We start from the raw sequence: 27360 nt of genomic DNA on the forward strand, positions 1-27360 counted from the left end.
TATCCGTGGTGCTAAAGTTGAGGCTTAAAGGCCGTGATCTGAACGTGGCTCTTTCACTCCAGCGCTGTCCTACCAGACAGTCTCGTCCCTTCACCTGATGAAGGCCGCTTGTGTTGTGGCCGAAACGTCGTGAGAATATTATTGTGTTATTTTATTTTATCAATTTATTATTTTATTCTCATTCTACGTGACTTTACCGAAAGAACCAAAGAAGAAGAGTCACTTGAGTTGAATGTGAGTGGTGATGATTGCGCGCCGTGCCTCGACCTTGTTCAAGGCGCGCAATCATCCTGCAGTGCATAGCGATCATGAGCCACTCACCTCTTGCCACGTAATATGTTAAACTACGTGTTTAATGTCGGTAAATTTTGAGTAATTTGCTTCAGTTTGTGTTCCATCTCAAAATCCATGTATTTATTCATTTTAAAGTACGATTAAAACGTTAAATCTAAAAGTTCGGTGACAGGGGATGGTTGACATGACGCGCAGTCCTCACCATAGCGCGAGAGTAGGAATCGCGTGCGCGCGAGCCAACATTTAAATTGAAAATATTTAGCTGGACTTAAATATGAGTAGTCTGTTGAAGCATTTTGTCTTGCAAAAAATTCGAGTGCGTTTTAAATAGTGAAGACAATCATCGTATCTTGCCCTGACCGAACAATTTCTCCCAACTGTTGGTTGTTCACTTGTTTTGAATTATAATTTAAATCGTGAACATTGTCGTAGATTGCATAAGTTACGTACATTAAATAAATTCTATTCGTGGTAATTTATCAACTAGATGCATTTAAGTATGAACGTTACGGGAATCGAGCCCAAAGGCAGGGGTGATTGACACGGCGAGTATGGTGGCAGCTCATTCACCGGAGCTGAGTGCTGGGTGATCTCAGCGACGTCCGCACATACTCTACGCCGCTTCTATAATAAACCTCGGGCCTGGAGGATGCTCGTCACGAATTTGTGAGAGCGCTGATTTCAAAGAGGCCAGGCGATAAAAACGACGTTTTGACATGGCGGAAACTGCTCCTGCTCAACCACCAGCTGCGGCTACTTCAGCGCTTAAAAGCCCCAAAAAGAAGCGCACCGCTCCAAAGGCCAAGAAGGTCGGCCCCAGCGTGTCCGAGCTCATCCTCAAGGCTCTCGCCAGCAGCAAGGAGAGGAACGGCGTGTCTCTCCCTGCGCTCAAAAAGTCGCTCGCTGCCGGAGGATACGACGTGGAGAAGAACAATGCCCGCGTGAAGTTAGCCATCAAGAAGCTTGTGGCCAAAGATGCCGTGGCGCAAGTGAAGGGCAGCGGCGCGTCTGGCTCTTTCAAACTCAACAAGAAGGAAAAGGCTGCCGCAAAGGCGAAGCCCAAATCGTCAACGGCAAAGCCCGCGGCTAAAAAGCCCGCTGCAGCCAAGAAGGTGAAGAAGCCCGCGGCAGCCAAGAAGACCGCGCCCAAGAAGTCTCCTAAGAAAGCAAAGAAGTCCGCCGCTGCCAAGAGCCCCAAAAAGGTGAAGTCGGCTGTTAAGCCCAAGAAGGCGGCAAAGAGCCCAGCCAAGCCCAAGGCTGCGAAGCCCAAGGTCGCGAAGCCCAAGACCGTCAAGGCAAAGGCCACCAAACCCAAGGTGGCCAAACCCAAGAAGGCCGTGGCCAAGCCCAAGAAGACCGCGCTAAAGAAGTGAATCCGATCGGACGATGCGCGATTCCCTCCACCCTAACGGCTCTTTTCAGAGCCACCCACTTAGTTCAAAAAGTGAACCAGATGTTGCTGCGCTTCAATTAGTTAATCGTTAAACATCTGACAGTATTACATTGAAGCTTAATGCGTGCCATATTCTGTAAGTCAAACCCATTTACGGCGTGGCGATGGTTGCTCGCCGTGCCTCGGCCCTGATCAAGGAGCTCGATGGTTGGTGCAGTTCAATCGTGAGGATTTGTGTAGATTGGATAAGTTACGTACATTCGCCAAATTATATTGACATTTTACCTACTTGATGTGTTTTAATCATTGATGTGATGGGAGTAATCGAGCCCGAAAGCAGGGATCATAAACACAGGCGACGCAGGTTGCAGCTCCCTCACTCGAACTGAGTGCAGAGTAATCTCAGCGACGTCCGCATTCTCGCTGCCGATTCTAATCTAAATCCAGATTCAAAATCGATGCATTCTTGACGAACCTCCAATTTTGATTGTGTTGCACCTCTTCATTCCGTCATCATGTTACTGGTGCCAAATATGGTATTTAGTCTAAAAATGTATTGATTCCAGACAACTTTACTCAATTTGCCTCCTTTCGCTCGTTGTGCCTTTTCACTATTTTTTGTTTTGTAAAAATTCCGGTGCACCATCTACACTTCTCAATTAAAAATAATTTCCATTCGTAATTATCGCATTGTTTTTGCAATGTCTTTCTTATCTTCATCATTATACCTTCTTTGCCAGTTCCAAAATGTTTTTATATATATTATCATAGTATGTTTTTTGTTTGCATTTTGACTGCAGGTATTGTGGTTAATGCATACATGAATCCTTGTAATAAGGTTTCAGTTTTGTTGCAAGAAAAAAGGGGAAAAAACCCTATCATTAAATGCCTTTCTTACTTTGGGACTACTTGGTGACGTTCACTCAACTATTGTGTTGGAAGCCGATTAGCTGCACATCTTGTTCTACTTGAAAACAAGACCTTAGATCGATTATTCACTCCACGTGCAATCTTGCAACAGATCGCGTCCCTCTCGCGTTCGCTGCGGGTGTGCCGAAATCATTACAGTGCTTCGAAAAGGGTCATTGCCCGAAACGTCTCATACATTTCAAAGAAGTGTTATTGACGACGGTGGAGGGTTTACTTCGTCACAGAGTTAAAGGTCAGAGGTCTAAGGCGGAGCCATCGCGGAGGGCAGAGGTGGTCGGTGACGTCACCCAGCTCCGGTTATAAAGGCGGCTGCTGCAGGCTGGGCGCGCCATCTCTCGCGAGCTTTGTCAGTAGTAGCAGAGTTAGTCGCCATGTCTGGACGCGGGAAAGGCGGTAAGGGGCTCGGTAAGGGAGGCGCAAAACGCCATCGTAAGGTGCTGCGCGACAACATCCAGGGAATCACCAAGCCCGCCATCCGCCGCCTCGCTCGCCGCGGCGGTGTGAAGCGCATCTCGGGCCTCATCTACGAAGAGACCCGCGGCGTCCTGAAGGTCTTCCTTGAGAACGTCATCCGCGACGCCGTCACCTACACGGAGCACGCCAAGCGCAAGACCGTCACCGCCATGGACGTGGTCTACGCCCTCAAGCGCCAGGGCCGCACTCTCTACGGCTTCGGAGGCTGAGTGCCCATCTCTCGCGCACTAAACCAACCCAAAGGCTCTTTTCAGAGCCACCCACCTCTTCTAAACTGCTTGCGCGCCAGTGTTACCAAACCTTTCACGAAAGAAACACTTCATTAATGGGTTGTTGCAAATTCCTCGTGAGCGTGCACCGGGCTCTTCTCGTGGACGCGCGGTGGCTCGAGGTGCCGTCTGCTTGCGCTCTGCTCGGTTACCATGTTTTCTTGTTCATGTTTTTTGCGTGTTGCGGTTGCACCCGATTCAAGAGCCGAATGGCTCACAGGGCTTTACCAAATAAATGAAACTGAGAACAGGTTCACGCAGAGATCGTTTGCTTGTTGAGTTAGCGAATCTTCATCTGCTTCCAAATGAATGAAATAAATCACAATATTCAAGATACGTCACATTTAACAAGGCGCAATTTTTGAACGCGTTAATACAGTACGCATTTCTGGTATATTTGCGTGAATTATTTTCAGCTGCAGCCGATTCCGATATTACGTAGAGCATTTGGCGCCACAATCTTACAGCACACTCGTCCTAATTGACGTAGCGCGCCAGAATGCTAATCTCCACCCGTTAAATACAGCACAACAGCGAAGTTATTTTTCCACACCGAGCACATGTATTTTTTCCAAAATTGCGTTAAAAAAACGCCCGTGCTGTATTAGACGAGTTGTGAAACGAAAAAAGAAGCAAAAAAGCCACGCTAAAAAACAAAAAAAACACTATACTGCATTGGGTTTTCTTGTCATCCTTTTTAAAACAAGCAATGCCATGGCTGCAATTCACTAATATACATGTTTGGACATTACATTGTGTTATATTCACAAGTCTTTTTTGCAGTAAAAAAATTAACGATATTAAAGTGAACATCGCGTTCGCGTTTCTCATTGGAGGCTGATGGAGAGGGATGGTACTGAAAGAGCCACTCCGCAGCGCCGCGCACTACAATCCTCTGATTTGCATCTCGCCTCCTATAAAGGAGATCAACGCGCGTACGACAGGCACACTCGTTCTCGTCCTTTCTGACGTTCCACAGCTGTACGCGGCGACATGCCCGATCCTCCCGCATCAAAGAGCGCTGGGCCGGCGAAAGTTCCTGCCCCCAAGAAGGGCTCCAAGAAAGCCGTGACCAAGGCTACGCGCAAGGATGGCAAGAAGCGACGCCACCGCAGGAAGGAGAGCTACGCAATTTACATCTATAAGGTGATGAAGCAGGTGCACCCCGATACCGGCATCTCGTCCAAGGCCATGAGCATCATGAACTCGTTCGTCAACGACATCTTCGAGCGCATCGCTTCCGAGGCGTCCCGCTTGGCGCACTACAACAAGCGCTCCACCATCACCTCTCGGGAGATCCAGACCGCTGTGCGACTGCTGCTCCCCGGCGAGCTGGCCAAGCACGCCGTGTCGGAGGGCACCAAGGCCGTCACCAAGTACACGAGCTCCAAGTGAAGCCTCGACTCAACCATTAATTACAACGGCTCTTTTCAGAGCCACCCACATCTTCGAACCTGCTTGTGCCAGTGTTAGCAGGAGCGCAAAACGAAACTTCAAACATAGAGCACTTGTCCAGGGTTTTTGACGTTGAGCGCCGATTTCTCGTCAACGTAGACCGGGCTGGAGTCGCAGCCGGGCGGTCGGGACTCGCGGTGACGCGAGGCGCCGTCTGCTGCTGCCGAATGCAGCAGCGGCCCCGCTCTCGGTTCACGCGTACACCGTTCATTGAGTGAAATGGAGAGATCCAGCGCATTTTTACCTGTACCCACGTGAAAAAAAGCAATAACAATATATATGCCATATTCACCATTGACGTCATCTGCAGCCGATCAAGATATAACATTGGATATGTGGCGCTATAACCTTGCACTGCAATATATTTAATTCCTGGTTGTCACGGCAAAGCATAGTGTGAACGCGATATCGGAATAGGCGACAATTTCTCATGGGGCGAATTTATACTTCAGTGATCGTGATTTTTAATTTTTACAAGAAGTGAAATACAACCTAGTTTAAATGTATTTTCGGGCACGAACTAACATTTTGCACGTATATATAAAAGTAAGCGCCTAGCATGGATGACTCGTGCAGTATAACTGATGATCATCTCAATGCCAAGAGAATAGATATATATCCCTGTGATCACCTCTTTCCGGCATTTTTGCGTATTAATGTTTACAATAAATTGCAGTTTCTTCACTTTATTTAGATTGATGCAGAGCACTGTAAAGTTGTTTTCGGAAAGGTTTTTGCTTAAGAAAAGAAAATCCGTTAAAGACATCAACGGCGCTCAAAGGTACTACTGCATTGTGATGCGGCATTCTGAAATGATACAAACTATGCACATTTTGTTGATTAAGAAGAGGAGTTCAAGACTCGAGATCAGTGCACGCTGCCAACCAACCAGCACGCGCCTCTTCGCACGTCACGACTCCGCTGACCAGTGAGCGCGCGCTCTGCGCTACATAAGCCGCCTTCTCCCCTCCTGTGAGAATATCTTTGCTCTCACCAAGCCATGGCTCGTACCAAGCAGACGGCTCGTAAGTCCACGGGGGGCAAGGCTCCACGCAAGCAGCTCGCCACAAAGGCAGCCCGAAAGAGCGCTCCGGCCACGGGCGGCGTCAAGAAGCCTCACCGCTACAGGCCCGGCACCGTCGCTTTGCGCGAGATCCGCCGTTACCAGAAGTCCACTGAGTTGCTCATCCGCAAACTGCCCTTCCAGCGCCTCGTCAGGGAGATCGCGCAGGACTTCAAGACCGACCTGCGCTTCCAGAGCTCCGCTGTCATGGCTCTGCAGGAGGCCAGCGAAGCGTACCTTGTTGCGCTCTTCGAGGACACCAACCTGTGCGCCATCCACGCCAAGCGCGTCACCATCATGCCCAAGGACATTCAGCTCGCCCGCCGCATTCGTGGCGAGCGCGCTTGATCGCCCAACTCGGCCCTCAAAGCACAACACAAAGGCTCTTTTCAGAGCCACCACTTTCGCATGAAAAAGCTAACTTGTGTGTCCTTTAAAGTCTGCATGCCTGTTACGGCGACCTTCGTTTGCCAGTCACGGCTATTGTTAGGGTCGCCGGCCCCCGGGATCTCCCCTGCCTGCGACCCTGTCCGCGAAGTACCGACGCTCCCAGACTCTCCACTAGTGTGGGAGCTGCCGCCGCCGCACTCCTCCCCTGGCGGGGAAAGGTCGTCGCGCTCCTGTTCCCCCCCCTGTGCCGTCCCCCCCCGAGTCCGGGACTCCTGCCGGTGGGGCATCCCACTCGACCTCCCTGGGACCCGCTAGCGCTTCGCCGGCACCCAAACGCGACCCTCCCCGCCCGCGCAGTCCCACGCACCAATCACACGCGGGTAACAGGGGGTCAAAGGTCGGAGGGTAAGCGACGTCGTTCGTGCTCACTCCGACGCTTGGGGGGATTGGTTTAAACGGGTTTAAAGGGCTATGCGATGGGCATGCGTGCGAGACGGGTATCCGCTCGCAACGCAGGAGTCCGCAGCCGACGGTTCGTAGCGCACACAATCCACGCGGCGCCGCTCCACACACGCGGCGACCACCGAGAACAGCAAGCGCACCCACGCTTCCACAATAACCACACCAGTCTGTTATGTAACGACCACCGCGACAGCAAGCGCACCCACGCTTCCACTCTCTTTCCACACCCTCGCAAAAACCACCACACCAGTCTGTTATGTAACGACCACCGCGACAGCAAGCGCACCCACGCTTCCACAATAACCACACCAGTCTGTTATGTAACCGCCGACGATTTATTCCACCGCGTCGGCGAGCCCTTATTTAACCGAGTCAGTCGGGATCAGCGGGGCAGGACCGATCTATCTCTCGATAGTCGGCACTACACTCTACCTGTCCTTCTCCCCTTTACCCTCTCCGGTTTTGCTCTTAAGCTAAGTCCCAACTCCCTCTTTCTCTCCCTCTCTTACTCACGGTTCGTCGTCACTGCCGTCTGGTCCTCGCGGCGCGTCGATACGTCCCACGGACGTTCGCGCGGCTGGACTCGGGAGTTGACGGGCCTGGGGTTGACTCGAGTAGCCAGAGACCCTTTTTCCTTCGCCCTGACCCGCTTTATTCTTTCTACATCAAAGGGGCTACCTGGTGCCGACTCGCGGGCCAATCAGCTCGCTGGGATCACCCGCCAATCGGTAGGCCCATCTGTATCCCAGCATCCCCCGGGCCGTTGCTTTCAGCGACGTCCGCATCTAAATTTACCTGCTCAGCGACCCTCCAGCCAGAGGGCGACCCTGCTTTCCCGCCGCTCGTGGCTCTGCCCTCCTACCTGCCTGCTGACCCGTGTGTGTTGTGTGTGCTGTCTACCCGCGGTGGCTCGGCAGCCCCGTCGTGACCATGTAATTACAACCAAAGTCACGGCGCCGCGGTGGGTGTTAGCGTCGGGGGAGACCGTCCAATTCCCTGGCTGCAGGAAACCGTGAAGATTATCCCTTTACGAGGGCTTCTGGGTGAAAACCTGTCGGCCAGGGTGTCTCCCCACGCGCTCTAATGGTGGGGGCGAGTGCGTGCGTGTGTGTTCCGGTGGGGGGGGGGGGTGGGGAGGTGGTGGGGTGGGGCAATGTCGGCCTCGCCGCTCGGAGCGGCGAGATCGCAGGTGGGCCACCCGCCGATCGGCTCCGTGGCGGCGGCATCACATAGCCCCCCGAGGTGCCAGTCCCCGTCCCGGGTTGACTGGAGCACCTCGCCTGGGCCGCGCCCACGAGGTAGCGCTGCGGGGTCCGGGGGATCCGCCCGGATCTTGTGGCTGGCCTCGGGGGAGGTGGCTCCGTCCTCGGGGTTTCCTGCAGCGGTCTCCTTCTCCACTCCAGTGGCTCCTCCGATCCCTCGGCACCTGGGGGCTGGGGGACAAACTCCGCGGCAGCGGGGTTTAAGGGGCGGCGTCCCCGCCGTCCTCTGGCGGGGCCGGGACGCCTCGGGGCTGGGGGCACGGCGGGGCCCATGTAGTGCGCGAGGCCCCCGAGCACGGGTGGCGCAGGGGCACCGGGATTTCGCGGTACTCGGGCAGCGAGGTTCTCCCCCGCCGGGGCTGCCCTCCATGGTTTTAAGCGGCGGACGTTAACCACCGTTTCTCGGCCCCTCTCTCCACCCTGGATTAGTACCGTCCAGGGAGAGATCTGCCGTACCACGGTCCAGGGTCCCCGCCAGTAGGTGGTCAGCTTCCCCACCTGTCCGGCCCCGACGCGAGGGGTGTGTAGCCACACCTTGGTACCTGTCAAGAAAAGGGGGGGCTCCACGCGGGGTCGGGTGCTCTGTTCCTGTCGCCAATGCGCGGCCTCCCCTTGCGGGTAGGCCCGGTCCCGGACCCCTCGTAGGGTCTCCATCAGATGTTCCACGGGGCGACTCCCTTCCTCCGTTTGGGGTGGAGGAATGCCGAACAGCAAGTCTGCGGGTAGACGAGACTCACGACCAAACATCATTAGGAACGGGGTTTGGCCCGTCGATGTGTGCACCGTGGTGGCGTAGGCGAACAGGGCGTAGGGGAGGTGTTCGTCCCAATCCCGTTGGTTTGCGGCCGCCATACGCTTGAGCTTTCCGGCCAGAGTCTGATTCATACGTTCAACCATACCGTTCGCCTGGGGGTGGTACGCCGTGGTTCGGTCTTTCTGGATCCCGAACTCCCGGCACAGCGCCTGAAACAACTCGGCCTCGAACTCGCTACCCTGGTCGGTAAGGACTCGCTCCGGGATCCCGTGCTTAAGTACATAGTGCTCCACGAACGCCCGGGCTACTACCAGGGCCGTTTTATCGGGGATGGCCACCGCCACGGGGTAGCGGGTGAAGTATTCCACCGCTACGAGGATATAGCGGTTGCCCCGGTGGGATCGTGGGAATGGCCCCTGGAGATCGATGCCGACCAGCTGGTTAGTCCGACTGACGCGGAACGGCCTTAGGGGTACTTGGTATCGTGCCGGTTTCGGCCCGCACTGCTGACAAGCGCGGCAGCCCTGTACCCAGGCGGCCACATCTTGCGTCAATTTGGGCCAGAGATACTGGCGACGTAGAGTCTCCCGAGTGCGCCGTTCCCCGTCATGGCCCCCGAGCGGGTGGTCGTGTACCAGCCGTAGCAGCTGGGGTCGCACCTGGGCGGGAACACAGATGCACCCCGGCTGGCCGGCCTCGGTTAACTCCCGTACCACCCCGTTCTGCACACACAACCGGGCATACAAACCGCTCCAGGGCCCTGGTAGGGTGCTTTTCCCCTCCCGCAGGGCCGCTTCCACCGCCGCCAGATCCGGATCCCGCTGCTGGGTCTGCCTCAGCTGCTCGTCGCTCAGGCCCGGGAAGGCGCAGCCGACGTCCTCCTGGATCCGTCCGATCGGGGCGGGGTGGTCCACGGGGTCCCGAGTCGTGGGCCCTGCGCTCGCCGGGCGGCCGACTGGGTCCGCGCCTCCACCTGTGGGGGTCTCTGTGGCGCATACCGCACTCTCTCTCGCCGGGGGGGGGTTAGGTTCAGCGGGTTCCCGGGGGTCCGTTGCCTGTCGGCAACGTCCCCCCGTGAAGCACGGGCAGGCCTCCTCCGCCCTCGTCTCGGCACACACCGCGGGTCGCCGTGATAATGCGTCCGCGTTTGCATGCGTCCGCCCCGCCCGGTATTCGATCTGCAGGTTGTACTCCTGCAGCTGCGCCAGCCATCGGGCCATCTGCCCCCGCGGTTCCTTGAAGGTGAGGAGGAACTGCAGAGCATAATGGTCCGTGCGCACTCGACATTTCCTGCCGTATAAATACGGCCGAAACTGTTTACACGCGAAGATCACAGCGTACAATTCCTGACGGGTCACACAGTAGTTCAGCTCGGCCCCGCTCAGGGTCCGGCTGGCGTACGCAATCACCCGTTCCACCCCTTCCTGCACCTGCGACAACACCGCACCCAGCCCGCTGCTGCAGGCGTCGGTGTCCAAAATAAAGTCGGTGGTAAAATCGGGGAAAGCCAGTGTGGGGGTGTGTGTGAGGTGGTCTTTGAGGGTGGTGAAGGCCGTCTGGCAGGCCTCCGTCCACTGATAGGGGTTCTTGGGGGAAGTGAGTTGGGTGAGGGGGCGTGCAATCTCGCTGAATCCCTTTACAAATCGACGGTAATAGGTGGCGAGCCCCAAGAATGACCTTATCTCCGACAGGTTTCTTGGCTGTGGCCAATCCACTACGGCGCGTACCTTGTCCGGATCGGTGCGCACCCCCGCCTCGCTGACGCGATGTCCGAGGTACCCCACCTCGCGCTGTGCGATGTAACACTTACGCGGCTTGAGCTTGAGATGAGCCGCTCGCAGTCGCTGGAACACCTCCCGTAACCTGGACCAGTGCTCAGACAGAGATCTACTGAACACGATCACATCATCCAGGTAAATCAGGCATTGCTCCCACTGCAAGCCCCGCATCACCAACTCCATCAGCCGCTGGAACGTCGCGGGCGCGTTGGTGAGCCCGAACGGGAGTACTCGAAACTCGAATAGCCCCATCGGGGTGGTGAATGCGGTTTTTGGCCGATCCTCCTCCGTCATCTCCACCTGCCAGTACCCGGACGCGAGATCGAGGGTGGAAAAATACCGCGCTCCGGCGAGGCTGTCAAAGGTGTCGTCGATGCGCGGTATGGGGAAGGCGTCGCCGAGGGTGACTGCGTTTAGTTTGCGGTAATCGACGCAAAACCGGGTTGACCCGTCCTTTTTTGTTACTAGCACCACCGGGGCAGACCAGGGGCTCGCCGAGGGCTGAATTATGTTATCGCGGAGCATGTCCCTGACCGCCTCTTTGATCTGGGCGCGTTCGGGTGCGCCCACGCGGTACGCGGGGAGTTTTATGGGTCGGGCGGCCCCGGTGTCGATTTGGTGCTTAACGAGATCTGTGCGACCCACGTCTGAATCGTGTTCGCTGAACACGTCGGCGTACTCCCGCAGTAACCCGCGTAGCTGATCGGCCTCTCCCTTGGGTAAATCTGCCCAAGGTACGTGTACCGCGTCAAGAAGGGGGACGACCTCGGTGTGGGGAGTCGGGCCGACTCGCCAGGCCAGGTCTTGTTGGTCCTCGGGGCGACCGGGGTCCTCCGCCCAGAGTGCGAATACCGAGTCGCTGGAGTGGCGCGCGTGTAGGGGGTGCACGGTGGCTACTGTGGTGCGCCGTCGTAGTATTGCTGGGGTGCCGTGGGGGTTAAACACACGCATGAACAATCGGCCCCCATCGGCGTTTACCAACGTGGCTGACCCCACAACCCCGTATCGTTTTGCCAACTCCGGGTGAGGAGTTAGCATTACCTCCCCCGATGGTCGGTGCGCGGGGTCGGTGGAGGGTGTCGCCACAGGTACCAGCATCTCGGCGAGCGGCCCGATGGTGACGGCCGTCGTCAGGGTAGCGGCCACAGGTGTGAAGCGGGGGCGATTCGGCTCCCGTCCCAGGAATGGAATCCGTTCCCCGCTGCCTTCCACGGTGGCGCACCGCTGTCGGGGCTGCACGTTGAGCCCCAGCTTTTCCAGGAGGTCGGTACCTGCGATACACTCGTGGCACAGCACACTCGAGACGTAGAACTCCTGAGTGCACACCTGGTTTCCGAGACGGACCTCGAGGGAGATCCTTCCCAGCAACCCCATCCCGGCTCCGCTCGCTGTGTGCAGCGCGCAATCCGGGGCCGGCAGGCGGCTCACGTCAACCCCGAGCACGCTGCAGTGCGCGGCGCTCACGAGTGAGGCTACGGCCCCCGTGTCCAGTAGGATCCGGGTGCGCTGCCCGTTCACCTGTCCTTCCACCAGTGACGTGGCCCCCGTGATTCCTGCCACCAGCTCCCGTAGCCAGTCGCCCGTCCTCACCGCGTCCTTGGGTGTTGTGGCCGTGACCTGTGTGGGTGTCACTTGCTTACCATTATTATTATCGTCGTTTTGTTTCGGGACCTCGGTGATTGCACCCCTAGGTGGTCCACTCTCTAGGGGGCGTTGGCGTTTAACCCTTCGGTATATCTAGCGCGGGCGATCTGTGGGCAGTCTCTCATGAGATGCCCCTGACGGCCGCACATATAACACGCCCGGGGGGGGGTGGCGGCTCCATAGTGGGCACCCTGCCCGCTCCCTCTCCCCCCCTGTGCGCCGCTGCCCAGACTCTGCTTCTAGTCGGGCTACCCTCCCAGCTAGCCCTCCCAACTCGGTCTGAATCGTCTCTACCGTAGTCTGCAGCGTAGTCACATGTGCCCGTACTTGGGTTACGTTGTTGTCCACTTGGGTTACTTTGTTGTCGATCCCCCCGATGCCCGCCTGTATCCCCGCTACCCATCCCGGGGTGGTCTCGCGGGATACCGGAGGCCCCCTTTCCCGACCCCCTACCATCCTGGTGAGCTCCTGTTCCTCCTCTTCCTCCTCGGTGGACAGACTTGCGATGGTGCGCTCCCGTCCCAGTCCTCGGAGCTGTGCGCGTTCGCTAGAAATTCTTTCACATTTGCGCGCGCGCTCGACAAGGGCATCAAAGGAGAGGCGCGTACAGTTCACGTCTGGCTGCCACCACGCCGTGCGCATTAAGTATCGCTGGATTTTCTCTGTGGCCAGCTCCTCAATCGCTTCCGTGGTGTGCCTCGGGCGTGCGATCTTTGTTAGCTCACGCACATCCTCGGCATAATCGCGCAGGTCCTCGCCGGGTTGGCGACGGCGTGCCTCTAAGGCCGCTTTTGCCTCCTCCTCATCGCGCGTACCGAAGCGCAGATCAAGTCGGCGCATCAGCTCCTCTAGCTGTGTCTGCGCGCTTGCGGGTAGGGCTTCCACAAAATCGGCTGCCCGCCCATCCAGATTCATATTAAGTTGACGTAGCGTCTGCGCGTCCGTCCACCCATTAATTTCCTTAGCCCCTAGGACGTTGCGGGCAAATGCTCTCCACGAAGGTGTACCCCGGCCAGTGAATATATGCCTTATTTTCGCGTGGGGTAACGCGGGGGTTCATCCCACTTCTGACACCATATTGTTAGGGTCGCCGGCCCCCGGGATCTCCCCTGCCTGCGACCCTGTCCGCGAAGTACCGACGCTCCCAGACTCTCCACTAGTGTGGGAGCTGCCGCCGCCGCACTCCTCCCCTGGCGGGGAAAGGTCGTCGCGCTCCTGTTCCCCCCCCTGTGCCGTCCCCCCCCGAGTCCGGGACTCCTGCCGGTGGGGCATCCCACTCGACCTCCCTGGGACCCGCTAGCGCTTCGCCGGCACCCAAACGCGACGCTCCCCGCCCGCGCAGTCCCACGCACCAATCACATGCGGGTAACAGGGGGTCAAAGGTCGGAGGGTAAGCGACGTCGTTCGTGCTCACTCCGACGCTTGGGGGGATTGGTTTAAACGGGTTTAAAGGGCTATGCGATGGGCATGCGTGCGAGACGGGTATCCGCTCGCAACGCAGGAGTCCGCAGCCGACGGTTCGTAGCGCACACAATCCACGCGGCGCCGCTCCACACACGCGGCGACCACCGAGAACAGCAAGCGCACCCACGCTTCCACAATAACCACACCAGTCTGTTATGTAACGACCACCGCGACAGCAAGCGCACCCACGCTTCCACTCTCTTTCCACACCCTCGCAAAAACCACCACACCAGTCTGTTATGTAACGACCACCGCGACAGCAAGCGCACCCACGCTTCCACAATAACCACACCAGTCTGTTATGTAACCGCCGACGATTTATTCCACCGCGTCGGCGAGCCCTTATTTAACCGAGTCAGTCGGGATCAGCGGGGCAGGACCGATCTATCTCTCGATAGTCGGCACTACACTCTACCTGTCCTTCTTCCCTTTACCCTCTCCGGTTTTGCTCTTAAGCTAAGTCCCAACTCCCTCTTTCTCTCCCTCTCTTACTCACGGTTCGTCGTCACTGCCGTCTGGTCCTCGCGGCGCGTCGATACGTCCCACGGACGTTCGCGCGGCTGGACTCGGGAGTTGACGGGCCTGGGGTTGACTCGAGTAGCCAGAGACCCTTTTTCCTTCGCCCTGACCCGCTTTATTCTTTCTACATCAAAGGGGCTACCTGGTGCCGACTCGCGGGCCAATCAGCTCGCTGGGATCACCCGCCAATCGGTAGGCCCATCTGTATCCCAGCATCCCCCGGGCCGTTGCTTTCAGCGACGTCCGCATCTAAATTTACCTGCTCAGCGACCCTCCAGCCAGAGGGCGACCCTGCTTTCCCGCCGCTCGTGGCTCTGCCCTCCTACCTGCCTGCTGACCCGTGTGTGTTGTGTGTGCTGTCTACCCGCGGTGGCTCGGCAGCCCCGTCGTGACCATGTAATTACAACCAAAGTCACGGCGCCGCGGTGGGTGTTAGCGTCGGGGGAGACCGTCCAATTCCCTGGCTGCAGGAAACCGTGAAGATTATCCCTTTACGAGGGCTTCTGGGTGAAAACCTGTCGGCCAGGGTGTCTCCCCACGCGCTCTAATGGTGGGGGCGAGTGCGTGCGTGTGTGTTCCGGTGGGGGGGGGGGTGGGGAGGTGGTGGGGTGGGGCAATGTCGGCCTCGCCGCTCGGAGCGGCGAGATCGCAGGTGGGCCACCCGCCGATCGGCTCCGTGGCGGCGGCATCACACTATCACGAGTCGCAAGGCTTAAGCGACCAAGTTCATTTTCTATACCCCTCTGCTCATATTTTGCAATATCACAAGTCCGTGTTGTATTTAAGCGTTGTGGAACCATGTCTACATAATGTACAGTAAACGGCTGATTTCGGTGAAATACATGAACTATTAAACGCTGTTTAAAGCTCAAGCTGAAAATACGTTCGCATTTTGCAAACTAAGAGACTGAGTTATTCACGCACATATATATTTCTAGGCATTGCCCGAAGAGGCGGTTAAATTAATATATAAATACACCGTATAGGCGCGTGGGATATCAATCATGAGCTCAAGGCTTTCACAATGATTTCTTATAACCAATGAGGTCCCTCAAATGATGATTATAATAAATAATACATTGATAGTGGCGGAATCAGCTTGCCGCTGAATTTGTTTACGGTTAACTATCATTCTTAAAACTTGAACCTATTAAGAACGTGTATCGCATTGTTTCATTCATAAGTTGTTCCCGTATAAAAACTATATATGGATATATATAATTAAAGTCAGCATGGAATCCTCGCGTCCAGGCTTTTCATTGGTCTCTCAGGAGAGGGCGGGACCGAACGAGAGGAGCCATTCAGCAGCGACGCGCTCTACGATCCTCTTATCAGCTATAAAAGTCGCTCAAGGAGGTGCGGATGATCATCACAACTCGTGCTTGCATTGTCTCCAGTGCTATTAGTAGTTTCGGTTTCCTCACCATGTCAGGACGCGGCAAGACCGGTGGCAAATCTCGCGCAAAGGCAAAGTCCCGCTCTTCCCGCGCCGGTCTGCAGTTCCCCGTGGGCCGCGTTCACAGGCTGCTCCGCAAGGGCAATTACGCCCAGCGGGTCGGCGCTGGAGCACCCGTCTACCTGGCAGCCGTGCTCGAGTACCTCTCTGCCGAGATCCTCGAGCTGGCTGGCAATGCCGCCCGCGACAACAAGAAGACGAGGATCATCCCCCGACACCTGCAGCTCGCGGTGCGCAACGACGAGGAGCTCAACAAGCTCATGGGCGGCGTGACCATCGCCCAGGGCGGTGTGTTGCCAAACATCCAGGCCGTGCTGCTGCCCAAGAAGACCTCTCAGGCAAAGAAGTGAACGCGCCGCCGCCTCTACCACCACAATAACGGCTCTTTTCAGAGCCACCCACTTGCTTGCAAAGAGCTCGGACAGTCGTACACAGGGGTTGTTATTAGTGAGGACACCGTCGTCTCGTGGCCCTCGTCCCATATTACTCGCAATTAAACGAATGCTCTGCTCATAGATACCCCTTTTCTCTAATTTAGTAACGGTGTTTGAGCAGCATTCCAACATTGCATCAATCATGAAACATGGTTTAGAATAAATTGAGCGCGTTAGTATTTTAAGAAAGTATTGTCTTTTTCAGAAAAAAAACCCGTTCTTTTTGAGCGGTCAGATTGCATAGGCTATTTGACGCCATCACCTTACAGTACACACGCACCAATTGACTGAAGTTTTTTTTTTCCGGAAATGAGCGATGGAGGGCTTAAAAGGGACTGGGACGTGTGTTGCTGTGCGTTGGTGCAATAAATAAGTGCTTTAACAATTCTACAACTCATTCACAATGAATAATTTACTACAGTATAGAGTTATAATTAATGATTGACACGTGACATAAGTAGCCTAGGATTTCGAGGTTTTTTTGCATCGTTATGAACACCTTGGTACTTTTCTCGCCTTCAAACAAATGAAGAGGATTCGTAGAATAGTTGAAACACTGCTTGAATTCACCAACGCACAGCAACACTCGTTCCAAACCAACCCCTAACACCCGTCCCACAGCCCCCTTTAACCTCTCCGCCCTTGCTCCCAATACACATCCACGTCTGATACGCCTCTGGACCTGGTGACGTCATTTGCCCTTTAACTTTTGACTCGTCCAGGTTATTCCCGCGCGTGTGATTGGTGCGTGTTCCTGAGAGCGGAGATGTCGTGTCTGCGTGGTGCATGTGCGTAAGGGTGGCTCGCAGATCCCTTACACAATAAATTCCATCAACAGATTGCTTGCGTACTCCGTTAAATGATGGGTCGGATCCTCGCTGCACTTCGACTCGTCACACGGACGTTCGAGTGGCTGGGAAGTCGACGGGCCCGAGCCTGGCTTGAGTACAATACGAACTAACTCTTATCCCTACCCTCTCTCCTATTTTTTTTAAAGTCCTCTACATCAAAGATAAATCGGTGCTAATCCGCTGGCCTCCCGTACAATCAGGTGCCTCGGATTTCCCGCCACTCTCCCGCGACCGGTGCTCTCTCAAGACGTCCGCTCTTTACCCTCTAAACAAGCGCATCTGTCCTCCCAATCAGAGGATCGGCCCTGTTTTTCCCGTCGTTCGTGACTCCGTCCCTCCGCTACCTGCCTGCTGACCCGTGTGTGTTGTGTGCGCTTTCTACCCGCGGTGGCTCAGCAGCCCCGTCGTGACCATGTAATTACAACCAAAGTCACGGCGCCGCGGTGCACGTTTGCATCGGGGGAGGTCGCCCAATTCCCTGGTCGCAGGAAATCGTGAAACTTGGTCCCATGAGAGGTCTTCTAGGTGAAAACCTGTCGGCCACGTGACCTCCCCTCGGCGCTCTATGTGGGGGTGTGTGTGTGTGTTCATGTGTGGGGGGTGGTGAGGGAAGAGCAGTGTCGGCCCCGTCGCTCGGAGGTGGCGGCGTTGCGGCCACGGCGTCGGCAGGACGGCTTCGCTGCTGCGTCATCACAGTTGCAGGCACGGCTCCGACGGAGCGGCTTCGCTGCTGTGGCACCACAAGTACGAAAGAGAGAGTTGGGATTTAAGCGTAAAAGCCTAGGGAGTTTAATTCGAAATAGGCGGGACAGATTGGGTCTTAGACCGTCGGGAACAGGTTAGTTATTCTACTAATATTGACACCGGGCTACGTAATAATTAGCCTCGGACTCGCCGAGAATAAACTGTTAGTGTTCAATAACCTTGTCGTGTGGTGTCTGCGAGTGTGGGAAGAGCGCATGGCGGTGTGAGTCCGCTAGTCGTAAAACGAAGATTTGCGCGCAAATAACTCTATTGAGGCGGCCAGTGTGCGCGCACCCGACCGAAGTTCTTGCGTCATTGTGCCCTGTGTTTGTGCGCGAGTGCGTATTTTCCCACGTGTTTGCGCTCGCCCACGTGTGTTCGCTCGGGAATTAACGCGCAGGCATTATCGCCCGTAGTGTGCCGGGGATTGACGCGCGAATATTGCCTAGTAAATTGAGCGTGGGGGGGGGGGGGGCGAATGAGGCTGCGTAGTAGCTCCTTACCCACGCCAGCGCCCGCGCCGCAGCTGGTCTATTTTCTGCGCGTGTACGTGGTGAGCGACGGAAGACTCGCACGGGTACGCACGGGATTATTAATACGGCTATTTTTAGCGCGTGCACGAGGTGGCCAATAGGGGCGGGTGGCTGCGCGTACCCGAGTGTGGGCAGCAGCGCGCACGGGCGCTTCCGTGCAAGGAGTCTGGGAGTGTGTGTGTGAATGACCCGAGGTGGCCGAGAGCCAGGCAAGAGTTTCGTCTCACAGGGGGGATGCGGAGGCAGCGAGGTAGAAGCTACGAGCGGCAGCAGCGAGGAGGGAGGAAGAGGAGGAAGGGGGAGAGGAGTCGGGGGGCAGCAGCCCCTACAGAGTCACTTGAATTTCGATTTAAAGCTTTCGTGACTGCAATGATTCATCTTCTTTGGTTCTTTCGGTAAAGTCACGTAGAATGAGAATAAAATAATAAATTGATAAAATAAAATAACAATAATATTCTCACGACGTTTCGGCCACAACACAAGCGGCCTTCATCGAGACTGTCTGGTAGGACAGCGCTGGAGTGAAAGAGCCACGTTCAGATCACGGCCTTTAAGCCTCAACTTTAGCACTCACACCACGGTTAATGGTATGGTTTGTCAACATGGAGTATAATAGCGCCTCGCAGCTGTCTCTCTCCCCCTCCTCTGTTCCGACCATGGACGAACTCGTCCGTCTGAACGGGGCGCGTAGCTATCCGTGGTGCTAAAGTTGAGGCTTAAAGGCCGTGATCTGAACGTGGCTCTTTCACTCCAGCGCTGTCCTACCAGACAGTCTCGTCCCTTCACCTGATGAAGGCCGCTTGTGTTGTGGCCGAAACGTCGTGAGAATATTATTGTGTTATTTTATTTTATCAATTTATTATTTTATTCTCATTCTACGTGACTTTACCGAAAGAACCAAAGAAGAAGAGTCACTTGAGTTGAATGTGAGTGGTGATGATTGCGCGCCGTGCCTCGACCTTGTTCAAGGCGCGCAATCATTCTGCAGTGCATAGCGATCATGAGCCACTCACCTCTTGCCACGTAATATGTTAAACTACGAGTTTAATGTCGGTAAATTTTGAGTAATTTGCTTCAGTTTGTGTTCCATCTCAAAATCCATGTATTTATTCATTTTAAAGTACGATTAAAACGTTAAATCTAAAAGTTCGGTGACAGGGGATGGTTGACATGACGCGCAGTCCTCACCATAGCGCGAGAGTAGGAATCGCGTGCGCGCGAGCCAACATTTAAATTGAAAATATTTAGCTGGACTTAAATATGAGTAGTCTGTTGAAGCATTTTGTCTTGCAAAAAATTCGAGTGCGTTTTAAATAGTGAAGACAATCATCGTATCTTGCCCTGACCGAACAATTTCTCCCAACTGTTGGTTGTTCACTTGTTTTGAATTATAATTTAAATCGTGAACATTGTCGTAGATTGCATAAGTTACGTACATTAAATAAATTATATTCGTGGTAATTTATCAACTAGATGCATTTAAGTATGAACATTACGGGAATCGAGCCCAAAGGCAGGGGTGATGGAGACGGCGAGTATGGTGGCAGCTCATTCACCGGAGCTGAGTGCTGGGTGATCTCAGCGACGTCCGCACAAACTCTACGCCGCTTCTATAATAAACCTCGGGCCTAGAGGATGCTCGTCATGAATTTGTGAGAGCGCTGATTTCACAGAGACCCAGCGATAAAAACGACGTTTTGAGATGGCAGAAACTGCGCCTGCTCAACCACCAGCTGCGGCTACTTCAGCGCTTAAAAGCCTCAAAAAGAAGCGCACCGCTCCAAAGGCCAAGAAGGTCGGCCCCAGCGTGTCCGAGCTCATCCTCAAGGCTCTCGCCAGCAGCAAGGAGAGGAACGGCGTGTCTCTTCCTGCGCTCAAAAAGTCGCTCGCTGCCGGAGGATACGACGTGGAGAAGAACAATGCCCGCGTGAAGTTAGCCATCAAGAAGCTTGTGGCCAAAGATGCCGTGGCGCAAGTGAAGGGCAGCGGCGCGTCTGGCTCTTTCAAACTCAACAAGAAGGAAAAGGCTGCCGCAAAGGCGAAGCCCAAATCGTCAACGGCAAAGCCCGCGGCTAAAAAGCCCGCTGCAGCCAAGAAGGTGAAGAAGCCCGCGGCAGCCAAGAAGACCGCGCCCAAGAAGTCTCCTAAGAAAGCAAAGAAGTCCGCCGCTGCCAAGAGCCCCAAAAAGGTGAAGTCGGCTGTTAAGCCCAAGAAGGCGGCAAAGAGCCCAGCTAAGCCCAAGGCTGCGAAGCCCAAGGTCGCGAAGCCCAAGACCGTCAAGGCAAAGGCCACCAAACCCAAGGTGGCCAAACCCAAGAAGGCCGTGGCCAAGCCCAAGAAGTCCGCGCTAAAGAAGTGAATCCGATCGGACGATGCGCGATTCCCTCCACCCTAACGGCTCTTTTCAGAGCCACCCACTTAGTTCAAAAAGTGAACCAGATGTTGCTGCGCTTCAATTAGTTAATCGTTAAACATCTGACAGTATTACATTGAAGCTTAATGCGTGCCATATTCTGTAAGTCAAACCCATTTACGGCGTGGCGATGGTTGCTCGCCGTGCCTCGGCCCTGATCAAGGAGCTCGATGGTTGGTGCAGTTCAATCGTGAGGATTTGTGTAGATTGGATAAGTTACGTACATTCGCCAAATTATCTTGACATTTTACCTACTTGATGTGTTTTAAGCATTGATGTGATGGGAGTAATCGAGCCCGAAAGCAGGGATCATAAACACAGGCGACGCAGGTTGCAGCTCCCTCACTCGAACTGAGTGCAGAGTAATCTCAGCGACGTCCGCATTCTCGCTGCCGATTCTAATCTAAATCCAGATTCAAAATCGATGCATTCTTGACGAACCTCCAATTTTGATTGTGTTGCACCTCTTCATTCCGTCATCATGTTACTGGTGCCAAATATGGTATTTAGTCTAAAAATGTATTGATTCCAGACAACTTTACTCAATTTGCCTCCTTTCGCTCGTTGCGCCTTTTCACTATTTTTTGTTTTGTAAAAATTCCGGTGCACCATCTACACTTCTCAATTAAAAATAATTTCCATTCGTAATTATCGCATTGTTTTTGCAATGTCTTTCTTATCTTCATCATTATACCTTCTTTGCCAGTTCCAAAATGTTTTTATATATATTATCATAGTATGTTTTTTGTTTGCATTTTGACTGCAGGTATTGTGGTTAATGCATACATGAATCCTTGTAATAAGGTTTCAGTTTTGTTGCAAGAAAAAAGGGGAAAAAACCCTATCATTAAATGCCTTTCTTACTTTGGGACTACTTGGTGACGTTCACTCAACTATTGTGTTGGAAGCCGATTAGCTGCACATCTTGTTCTACTTGAAAACAAGACCTTAGATCGATTATTCACTCCACGTGCAATCTTGCAACAGATCGCGTCCCTCTCGCGTTCGCTGCGGGTGTGCCGAAATCATTACAGTGCTTCGAAAAGGGTCATTGCCCGAAACGTCTCATACATTTCAAAGAAGTGTTATTGACGACGGTGGAGGGTTTACTTCGTCACAGAGTTAAAGGTCAGAGGTCTAAGGCGGAGCCATCGCGGAGGGCAGAGGTGGTCGGTGACGTCACCCAGCTCCGGTTATAAAGGCGGCTGCTGCAGGCTGGGCGCGCCATCTCTCGCGAGCTTTGTCAGTAGTAGCAGAGTTAGTCGCCATGTCTGGACGCGGGAAAGGCGGTAAGGGGCTCGGTAAGGGAGGCGCAAAACGCCATCGTAAGGTGCTGCGCGACAACATCCAGGGAATCACCAAGCCCGCCATCCGCCGCCTCGCTCGCCGCGGCGGTGTGAAGCGCATCTCGGGCCTCATCTACGAAGAGACCCGCGGCGTCCTGAAGGTCTTCCTTGAGAACGTCATCCGCGACGCCGTCACCTACACGGAGCACGCCAAGCGCAAGACCGTCACCGCCATGGACGTGGTCTACGCCCTCAAGCGCCAGGGCCGCACTCTCTACGGCTTCGGAGGCTGAGTGCCCATCTCTCGCGCACTAAACCAACCCAAAGGCTCTTTTCAGAGCCACCCACCTCTTCTAAACTGCTTGCGCGCCAGTGTTACCAAACCTTTCACGAAAGAAACCCTTAATTAATGGGTTGTTGCTCGCAAATTCCTCGTGAGCGTGCACCGGGCTCTTCTCGTGGACGCGCGGTGGCTCGAGGTGCCTTCTGCTTGCGCTCTGCTCGGTTACCATGTTTTCTTGTTCATGTTTTTTGCGTGTTGCGGTTGCACCCGATTCAAGAGCCGAATGGCTCACGGGGCTTTACCAAATAAATGAAACTGAGAACAGGTTCACGCAGAGATCGTTTGCTTGTTGAGTTAGCGAATCTTCATCTGCTTCCAAATGAATGAAATAAATCACAATATTCAAGATACGTCACATTTAACAAGGCGCAATTTTTGAACGCGTTAATACAGTACGCATTTCTGGTATATTTGCGTGAATTATTTTCAGCTGCAGACGATTCCGATATTACGTAGAGCATTTGGCGCCACAATCTTACAGCACACTCGTCCTAATTGACGTAGCGCGCCAGAATGCTAATCTCCACCCGTTAAATACAGCACAACAGCGAAGTTATTTTTCCACACCGAGCACATGTATTTTTTCCAAAATTGCGTTAAAAAAACGCCCGTGCTGTATTAGACGAGTTGTGAAACGAAAAAAGAAGCAAAAAAGCCACGCTAAAAAACAAAAAAAAACACTATACTGCATTGGGTTTTCTTGTCATCCTTTTTAAAACAAGCAATGCCATGGCTGCAATTCACTAATATACATGTTTGGACATTACATTGTGTTATATTCACAAGTCTTTTTTGCAGTAAAAAAATTAACGATATTAAAGTGAACATCGCGTTCGCGTTTCTCATTGGAGGCTGATGGAGAGGGATGGTACTGAAAGAGCCACTCCGCAGCGCCGCGCACTACAATCCTCTGATTTGCATCTCGCCTCCTATAAAGGAGATCAACGCGCGTACGACAGGCACACTCGTTCTCGTCCTTTCTGACGTTCCACAGCTGTAAGCGGCGACATGCCCGATCCTCCCGCATCAAAGAGCGCTGGGCCGGCGAAAGTTCCTGCCCCCAAGAAGGGCTCCAAGAAAGCCGTGACCAAGGCTACGCGCAAGGATGGCAAGAAGCGACGCCACCGCAGGAAGGAGAGCTACGCAATTTACATCTATAAGGTGATGAAGCAGGTGCACCCCGATACCGGCATCTCGTCCAAGGCCATGAGCATCATGAACTCGTTCGTCAACGACATCTTCGAGCGCATCGCTTCCGAGGCGTCCCGCTTGGCGCACTACAACAAGCGCTCCACCATCACCTCTCGGGAGATCCAGACCGCTGTGCGACTGCTGCTCCCCGGCGAGCTGGCCAAGCACGCCGTGTCGGAGGGCACCAAGGCCGTCACCAAGTACACGAGCTCCAAGTGAAGCCTCGACTCAACCATTAATTACAACGGCTCTTTTCAGAGCCACCCACATCTTCGAACCTGCTTGTGCCAGTGTTAGCAGGAGCGCAAAACGAAACTTCAAACATAGAGCACTTGTCCAGGGTTTTTGACGTTGAGCGCCGATTTCTCGTCAACGTAGACCGGGCTGGAGTCGCAGCCGGGCGGTCGGGACTCGCGGTGACGCGAGGCGCCGTCTGCTGCTGCCGAATGCAGCAGCGGCCCCGCTCTCGGTTCACGCGTACACCGTTCATTGAGTGAAATGGAGAGATCCAGCGCATTTTTACCTGTACCCACGTGAAAAAAAGCAATAACAATATATATGCCATATTCACCATTGACGTCATCTGCAGCCGATCAAGATATAACATTGGATATGTGGCGCCATAACCTTGCACTGCAATATATTTAATTCCTGGTTGTCACGGCAAAGCATAGTGTGAACGCGATATCGGAATAGGCGACAATTTCTCATGGGGCGAATTTATACTTCAGTGATCGTGATTTTTAATTTTTACAAGAAGTGAAATACAACCTAGTTTAAATGTATTTTCGGGCACGAACTAACATTTTGCACGTATATATAAAAGTAAGCGCCTAGCATGGATGACTCGTGCAGTATAACTGATGATCATCTCAATGCCAAGAGAATAGATATATATCCCTGTGATCACCTCTTTCCGGCATTTTTGCGTATTATTGTTTACAATAAATTGCAGTTTCTTCACTTTATTTAGATTGATGCAGAGCACTGTAAAGTTGTTTTCGGAAAGGTTTTTGCTAAAGAAAATAAAATCCGTTAAAGACATCAACGGCGCTCAAAGGTACTACTGCATTGTGATGCGGCATTCTGAAATGATACAAACTATGCACATTTTGTTGATTAAGAAGAGGAGTTCAAGACTCGAGATCAGTGCACGCTGCCAACCAACCAGCACGCGCCTCTTCGCACGTCACGACTCCGCTGACCAGTGAGCGCGCGCTCTGCGCTACATAAGCCGCCTTCTCCCCTTCTGTGAGAATATCTTTGCTCTCACCAAGCCATGGCTCGTACCAAGCAGACGGCTCGTAAGTCCACGGGGGGCAAGGCTCCACGCAAGCAGCTCGCCACAAAGGCAGCCCGAAAGAGCGCTCCGGCCACGGGCGGCGTCAAGAAGCCTCACCGCTACAGGCCCGGCACCGTCGCTTTGCGCGAGATCCGCCGTTACCAGAAGTCCACTGAGTTGCTCATCCGCAAACTGCCCTTCCAGCGCCTCGTCAGGGAGATCGCGCAGGACTTCAAGACCGACCTGCGCTTCCAGAGCTCCGCTGTCATGGCTCTGCAGGAGGCCAGCGAAGCGTACCTTGTTGCGCTCTTCGAGGACACCAACCTGTGCGCCATCCACGCCAAGCGCGTCACCATCATGCCCAAGGACATTCAGCTCGCCCGCCGCATTCGTGGCGAGCGCGCTTGATCGCCCAACTCGGCCCTCAAAGCACAACACAAAGGCTCTTTTCAGAGCCACCACTTTCGCATGAAAAAGCTAACTTGTGTGTCCTCTAAAGTCCGCATGCCTGTTACGGCGACCTTCGTTTGCCAGTCACGGCTATCACGAGTCGCAAGGCTTAAGCGACCAAGTTCATTTTCTATACCCCTCTGCTCATATTTTGCAATATCACAAGTCCGTGTTGTATTTAAGCGTTGTGGAACCATGTCTACATAATGTACAGTAAACGGCTGATTTCGGTGAAATACATGAACTATTAAACGCTGTTTAAAGCTCAAGCTGAAAATACGTTCGCATTTTGCAAACTAAGAGACTGAGTTATTCACGCACATATATATTTCTAGACATTGCCCGAAGAGGCGGTTAAATTAATATATAAATACACCGTATAGGCGCGTGGGATATCAATCATGAGCTCAAGGCTATCACAATTATTTCTTATAACCAATGAGGTCCCTCAAATGATGATTATAATAAATAATACATTGATAGTGGCGGAATCAGCTTGCCGCTGAATTTGTTTACGGTTAACTATCATTCTTAAAACTTGAACCTATTAAGAACGTGTATCGCATTGTTTCATTCATAAGTTGTTCCCGTATAAAAACTATATATGGATATATATAATTAAAGTCAGCATGGAATCCTCGCGTCCAGGCTTTTCATTGGTGTCTCAGGAGAGGGCGGGACCGAACGAGAGGAGCCATTCAGCAGCGACGCGCTCTACGATCCTCTTATCAGCTATAAAAGTCGCTCAAGGAGGTGTGGATGATCATCACAACTCGTGCTTGCATTGTCTCCAGTGCTATTAGTAGTTTCGGTTTCCTCACCATGTCAGGACGCGGCAAGACCGGTGGCAAATCTCGCGCAAAGGCAAAGTCCCGCTCTTCCCGCGCCGGTCTGCAGTTCCCCGTGGGCCGCGTTCACAGGCTGCTCCGCAAGGGCAATTACGCCCAGCGGGTCGGCGCTGGAGCACCCGTCTACCTGGCAGCCGTGCTCGAGTACCTCTCTGCCGAGATCCTCGAGCTGGCTGGCAATGCCGCCCGCGACAACAAGAAGACGAGGATCATCCCCCGACACCTGCAGCTCGCGGTGCGCAACGACGAGGAGCTCAACAAGCTCATGGGCGGCGTGACCATCGCCCAGGGCGGTGTGTTGCCAAACATCCAGGCCGTGCTGCTGCCCAAGAAGACCTCTCAGGCAAAGAAGTGAACGCGCCGCCGCCTCTACCACCACAATAACGGCTCTTTTCAGAGCCACCCACTTGCTTGCAAAGAGCTCGGACAGTCGTACACAGGGGTTGTGTTATTAGTGAGGACACCGTCGTCTCGTGGCCCTCGTCCCATATTACTCGCAATTAAACGAATGCTCTGCTCATAGATACCCCTTTTCTCTAATTTAGTAACGGTGTTTGAGCAGCATTCCAACATTGCATCAATCATGAAACATGGTTTAGAATAAATTGAGGGCGTTAGTATTTTAAGAAAGTATTGTCTTTTTCAGAAAAAACCCGTTCTTTTTGAGCGGTCAGATTGCATAGGCTATTTGACGCCATCACCTTACAGTACACACGCACCAATTGACTGAAGTTTTTTTTTCCGGAAATGAGCGATGGAGGGCTTAAAAGGGACTGGGACGTGTGTTGCTGTGCGTTGGTGCAATAAATAAGTGCTTTAACAATTCTACAACTCATTCACAATGAATAATTTACTACAGTATAGAGTTATAATTAATGATTGACACGTGACATAAGTAGCCTAGGATTTCGAGGTTTTTTTGCATCGTTTTGAACACCTTGGTACTTTTCTCGCCTTCAAACAAATGAAGAGGATTCGTAGAATAGTTGAAACACTGCTTGAATTCACCAACGCACAGCAACACTCGTTCCAAACCAACCCCTAACACCCGTCCCACAGCCCCCTTTAACCTCTCCGCCCTTGCTCCCAATACACATCCACGTCTGATACGCCTCTGGACCTGGTGACGTCATTTGCCCTTTAACTTTTGACTCGTCCAGGTTATTCCCGCGCGTGTGATTGGTGCGTGTTCCTGAGAGCGGAGATGTCGTGTCTGCGTGGTGCAAAGTCACGGCGCCGCGGTGCACGTTTGCATCGGGGGAGGTCGCCCAATTCCCTGGTCGCAGGAAATCGTGAAACTTGGTCCCATGAGAGGTCTTCTAGGTGAAAACCTGTCGGCCACGTGACCTCCCCTCGGCGCTCTATGTGGGGGTGTGTG

General features: G+C 53.7%; 10 protein-coding genes across 10 annotated transcripts; all 10 read left to right on the forward strand.

Annotated features, from left to right (window-relative positions):
- The first annotated feature begins 813 nt into the window (after positions 1–813).
- LOC142929448 (histone H1-like) lies at positions 814–2372 on the forward strand. The gene has a single exon (XM_076070867.1). It carries the CDS (start codon positions 1011–1013, stop codon positions 1665–1667), a length of 657 nt encoding a protein of 218 aa, XP_075926982.1. The 5' UTR covers positions 814–1010; the 3' UTR covers positions 1668–2372.
- Positions 2373–2491: 119 nt separating this feature from the next.
- Positions 2492–3616, forward strand: LOC142929465 (histone H4). The gene has a single exon (XM_076070885.1). The coding sequence runs from the start codon at positions 2989–2991 to the stop codon at positions 3298–3300; it is 312 nt and encodes a 103-aa protein (XP_075927000.1). The 5' UTR covers positions 2492–2988; the 3' UTR covers positions 3301–3616.
- Positions 3617–3779: 163 nt separating this feature from the next.
- Positions 3780–4800, forward strand: LOC142929460 (histone H2B type 3-B-like). The gene has a single exon (XM_076070880.1). It carries the CDS (start codon positions 4354–4356, stop codon positions 4753–4755), a length of 402 nt encoding a protein of 133 aa, XP_075926995.1. The 5' UTR covers positions 3780–4353; the 3' UTR covers positions 4756–4800.
- Positions 4801–4917: 117 nt separating this feature from the next.
- Positions 4918–6277, forward strand: LOC142929456 (histone H3). Its single transcript, XM_076070876.1, has one exon. It carries the CDS (start codon positions 5816–5818, stop codon positions 6224–6226), a length of 411 nt encoding a protein of 136 aa, XP_075926991.1. The 5' UTR covers positions 4918–5815; the 3' UTR covers positions 6227–6277.
- Positions 6278–15496: 9219 nt separating this feature from the next.
- Positions 15497–15986, forward strand: LOC142929452 (histone H2A-like). The gene has a single exon (XM_076070872.1). It carries the CDS (start codon positions 15514–15516, stop codon positions 15955–15957), a length of 444 nt encoding a protein of 147 aa, XP_075926987.1. The 5' UTR covers positions 15497–15513; the 3' UTR covers positions 15958–15986.
- A 3795-nt stretch (positions 15987–19781) lies between these two features.
- Positions 19782–21230, forward strand: LOC142929447 (histone H1-like). The gene has a single exon (XM_076070866.1). The coding sequence runs from the start codon at positions 19872–19874 to the stop codon at positions 20526–20528; it is 657 nt and encodes a 218-aa protein (XP_075926981.1). The 5' UTR covers positions 19782–19871; the 3' UTR covers positions 20529–21230.
- Positions 21231–21352: 122 nt separating this feature from the next.
- LOC142929469 (histone H4) lies at positions 21353–22212 on the forward strand. Its single transcript, XM_076070889.1, has one exon. The coding sequence runs from the start codon at positions 21850–21852 to the stop codon at positions 22159–22161; it is 312 nt and encodes a 103-aa protein (XP_075927004.1). The 5' UTR covers positions 21353–21849; the 3' UTR covers positions 22162–22212.
- Positions 22213–22441: 229 nt separating this feature from the next.
- LOC142929464 (histone H2B type 3-B-like) lies at positions 22442–23666 on the forward strand. Its single transcript, XM_076070884.1, has one exon. The coding sequence runs from the start codon at positions 23220–23222 to the stop codon at positions 23619–23621; it is 402 nt and encodes a 133-aa protein (XP_075926999.1). The 5' UTR covers positions 22442–23219; the 3' UTR covers positions 23622–23666.
- Positions 23667–24666: 1000 nt separating this feature from the next.
- On the forward strand, positions 24667–25143 carry LOC142929470 (histone H3). Its single transcript, XM_076070890.1, has one exon. The coding sequence runs from the start codon at positions 24682–24684 to the stop codon at positions 25090–25092; it is 411 nt and encodes a 136-aa protein (XP_075927005.1). The 5' UTR covers positions 24667–24681; the 3' UTR covers positions 25093–25143.
- Positions 25144–25901: 758 nt separating this feature from the next.
- LOC142929473 (histone H2A) lies at positions 25902–26366 on the forward strand. The gene has a single exon (XM_076070893.1). It carries the CDS (start codon positions 25957–25959, stop codon positions 26335–26337), a length of 381 nt encoding a protein of 126 aa, XP_075927008.1. The 5' UTR covers positions 25902–25956; the 3' UTR covers positions 26338–26366.
- Positions 26367–27360: the final 994 nt, after the last annotated feature.

This window comes from Petromyzon marinus, chromosome 31 (assembly GCF_048934315.1).
Source record: "Petromyzon marinus isolate PM22_M1 ecotype Great Lakes invasive population chromosome 31, UKy_Petmar_22M1.pri1.0, whole genome shotgun sequence".
Classification (NCBI taxonomy): domain Eukaryota; kingdom Metazoa; phylum Chordata; class Hyperoartia; order Petromyzontiformes; family Petromyzontidae; genus Petromyzon; species Petromyzon marinus.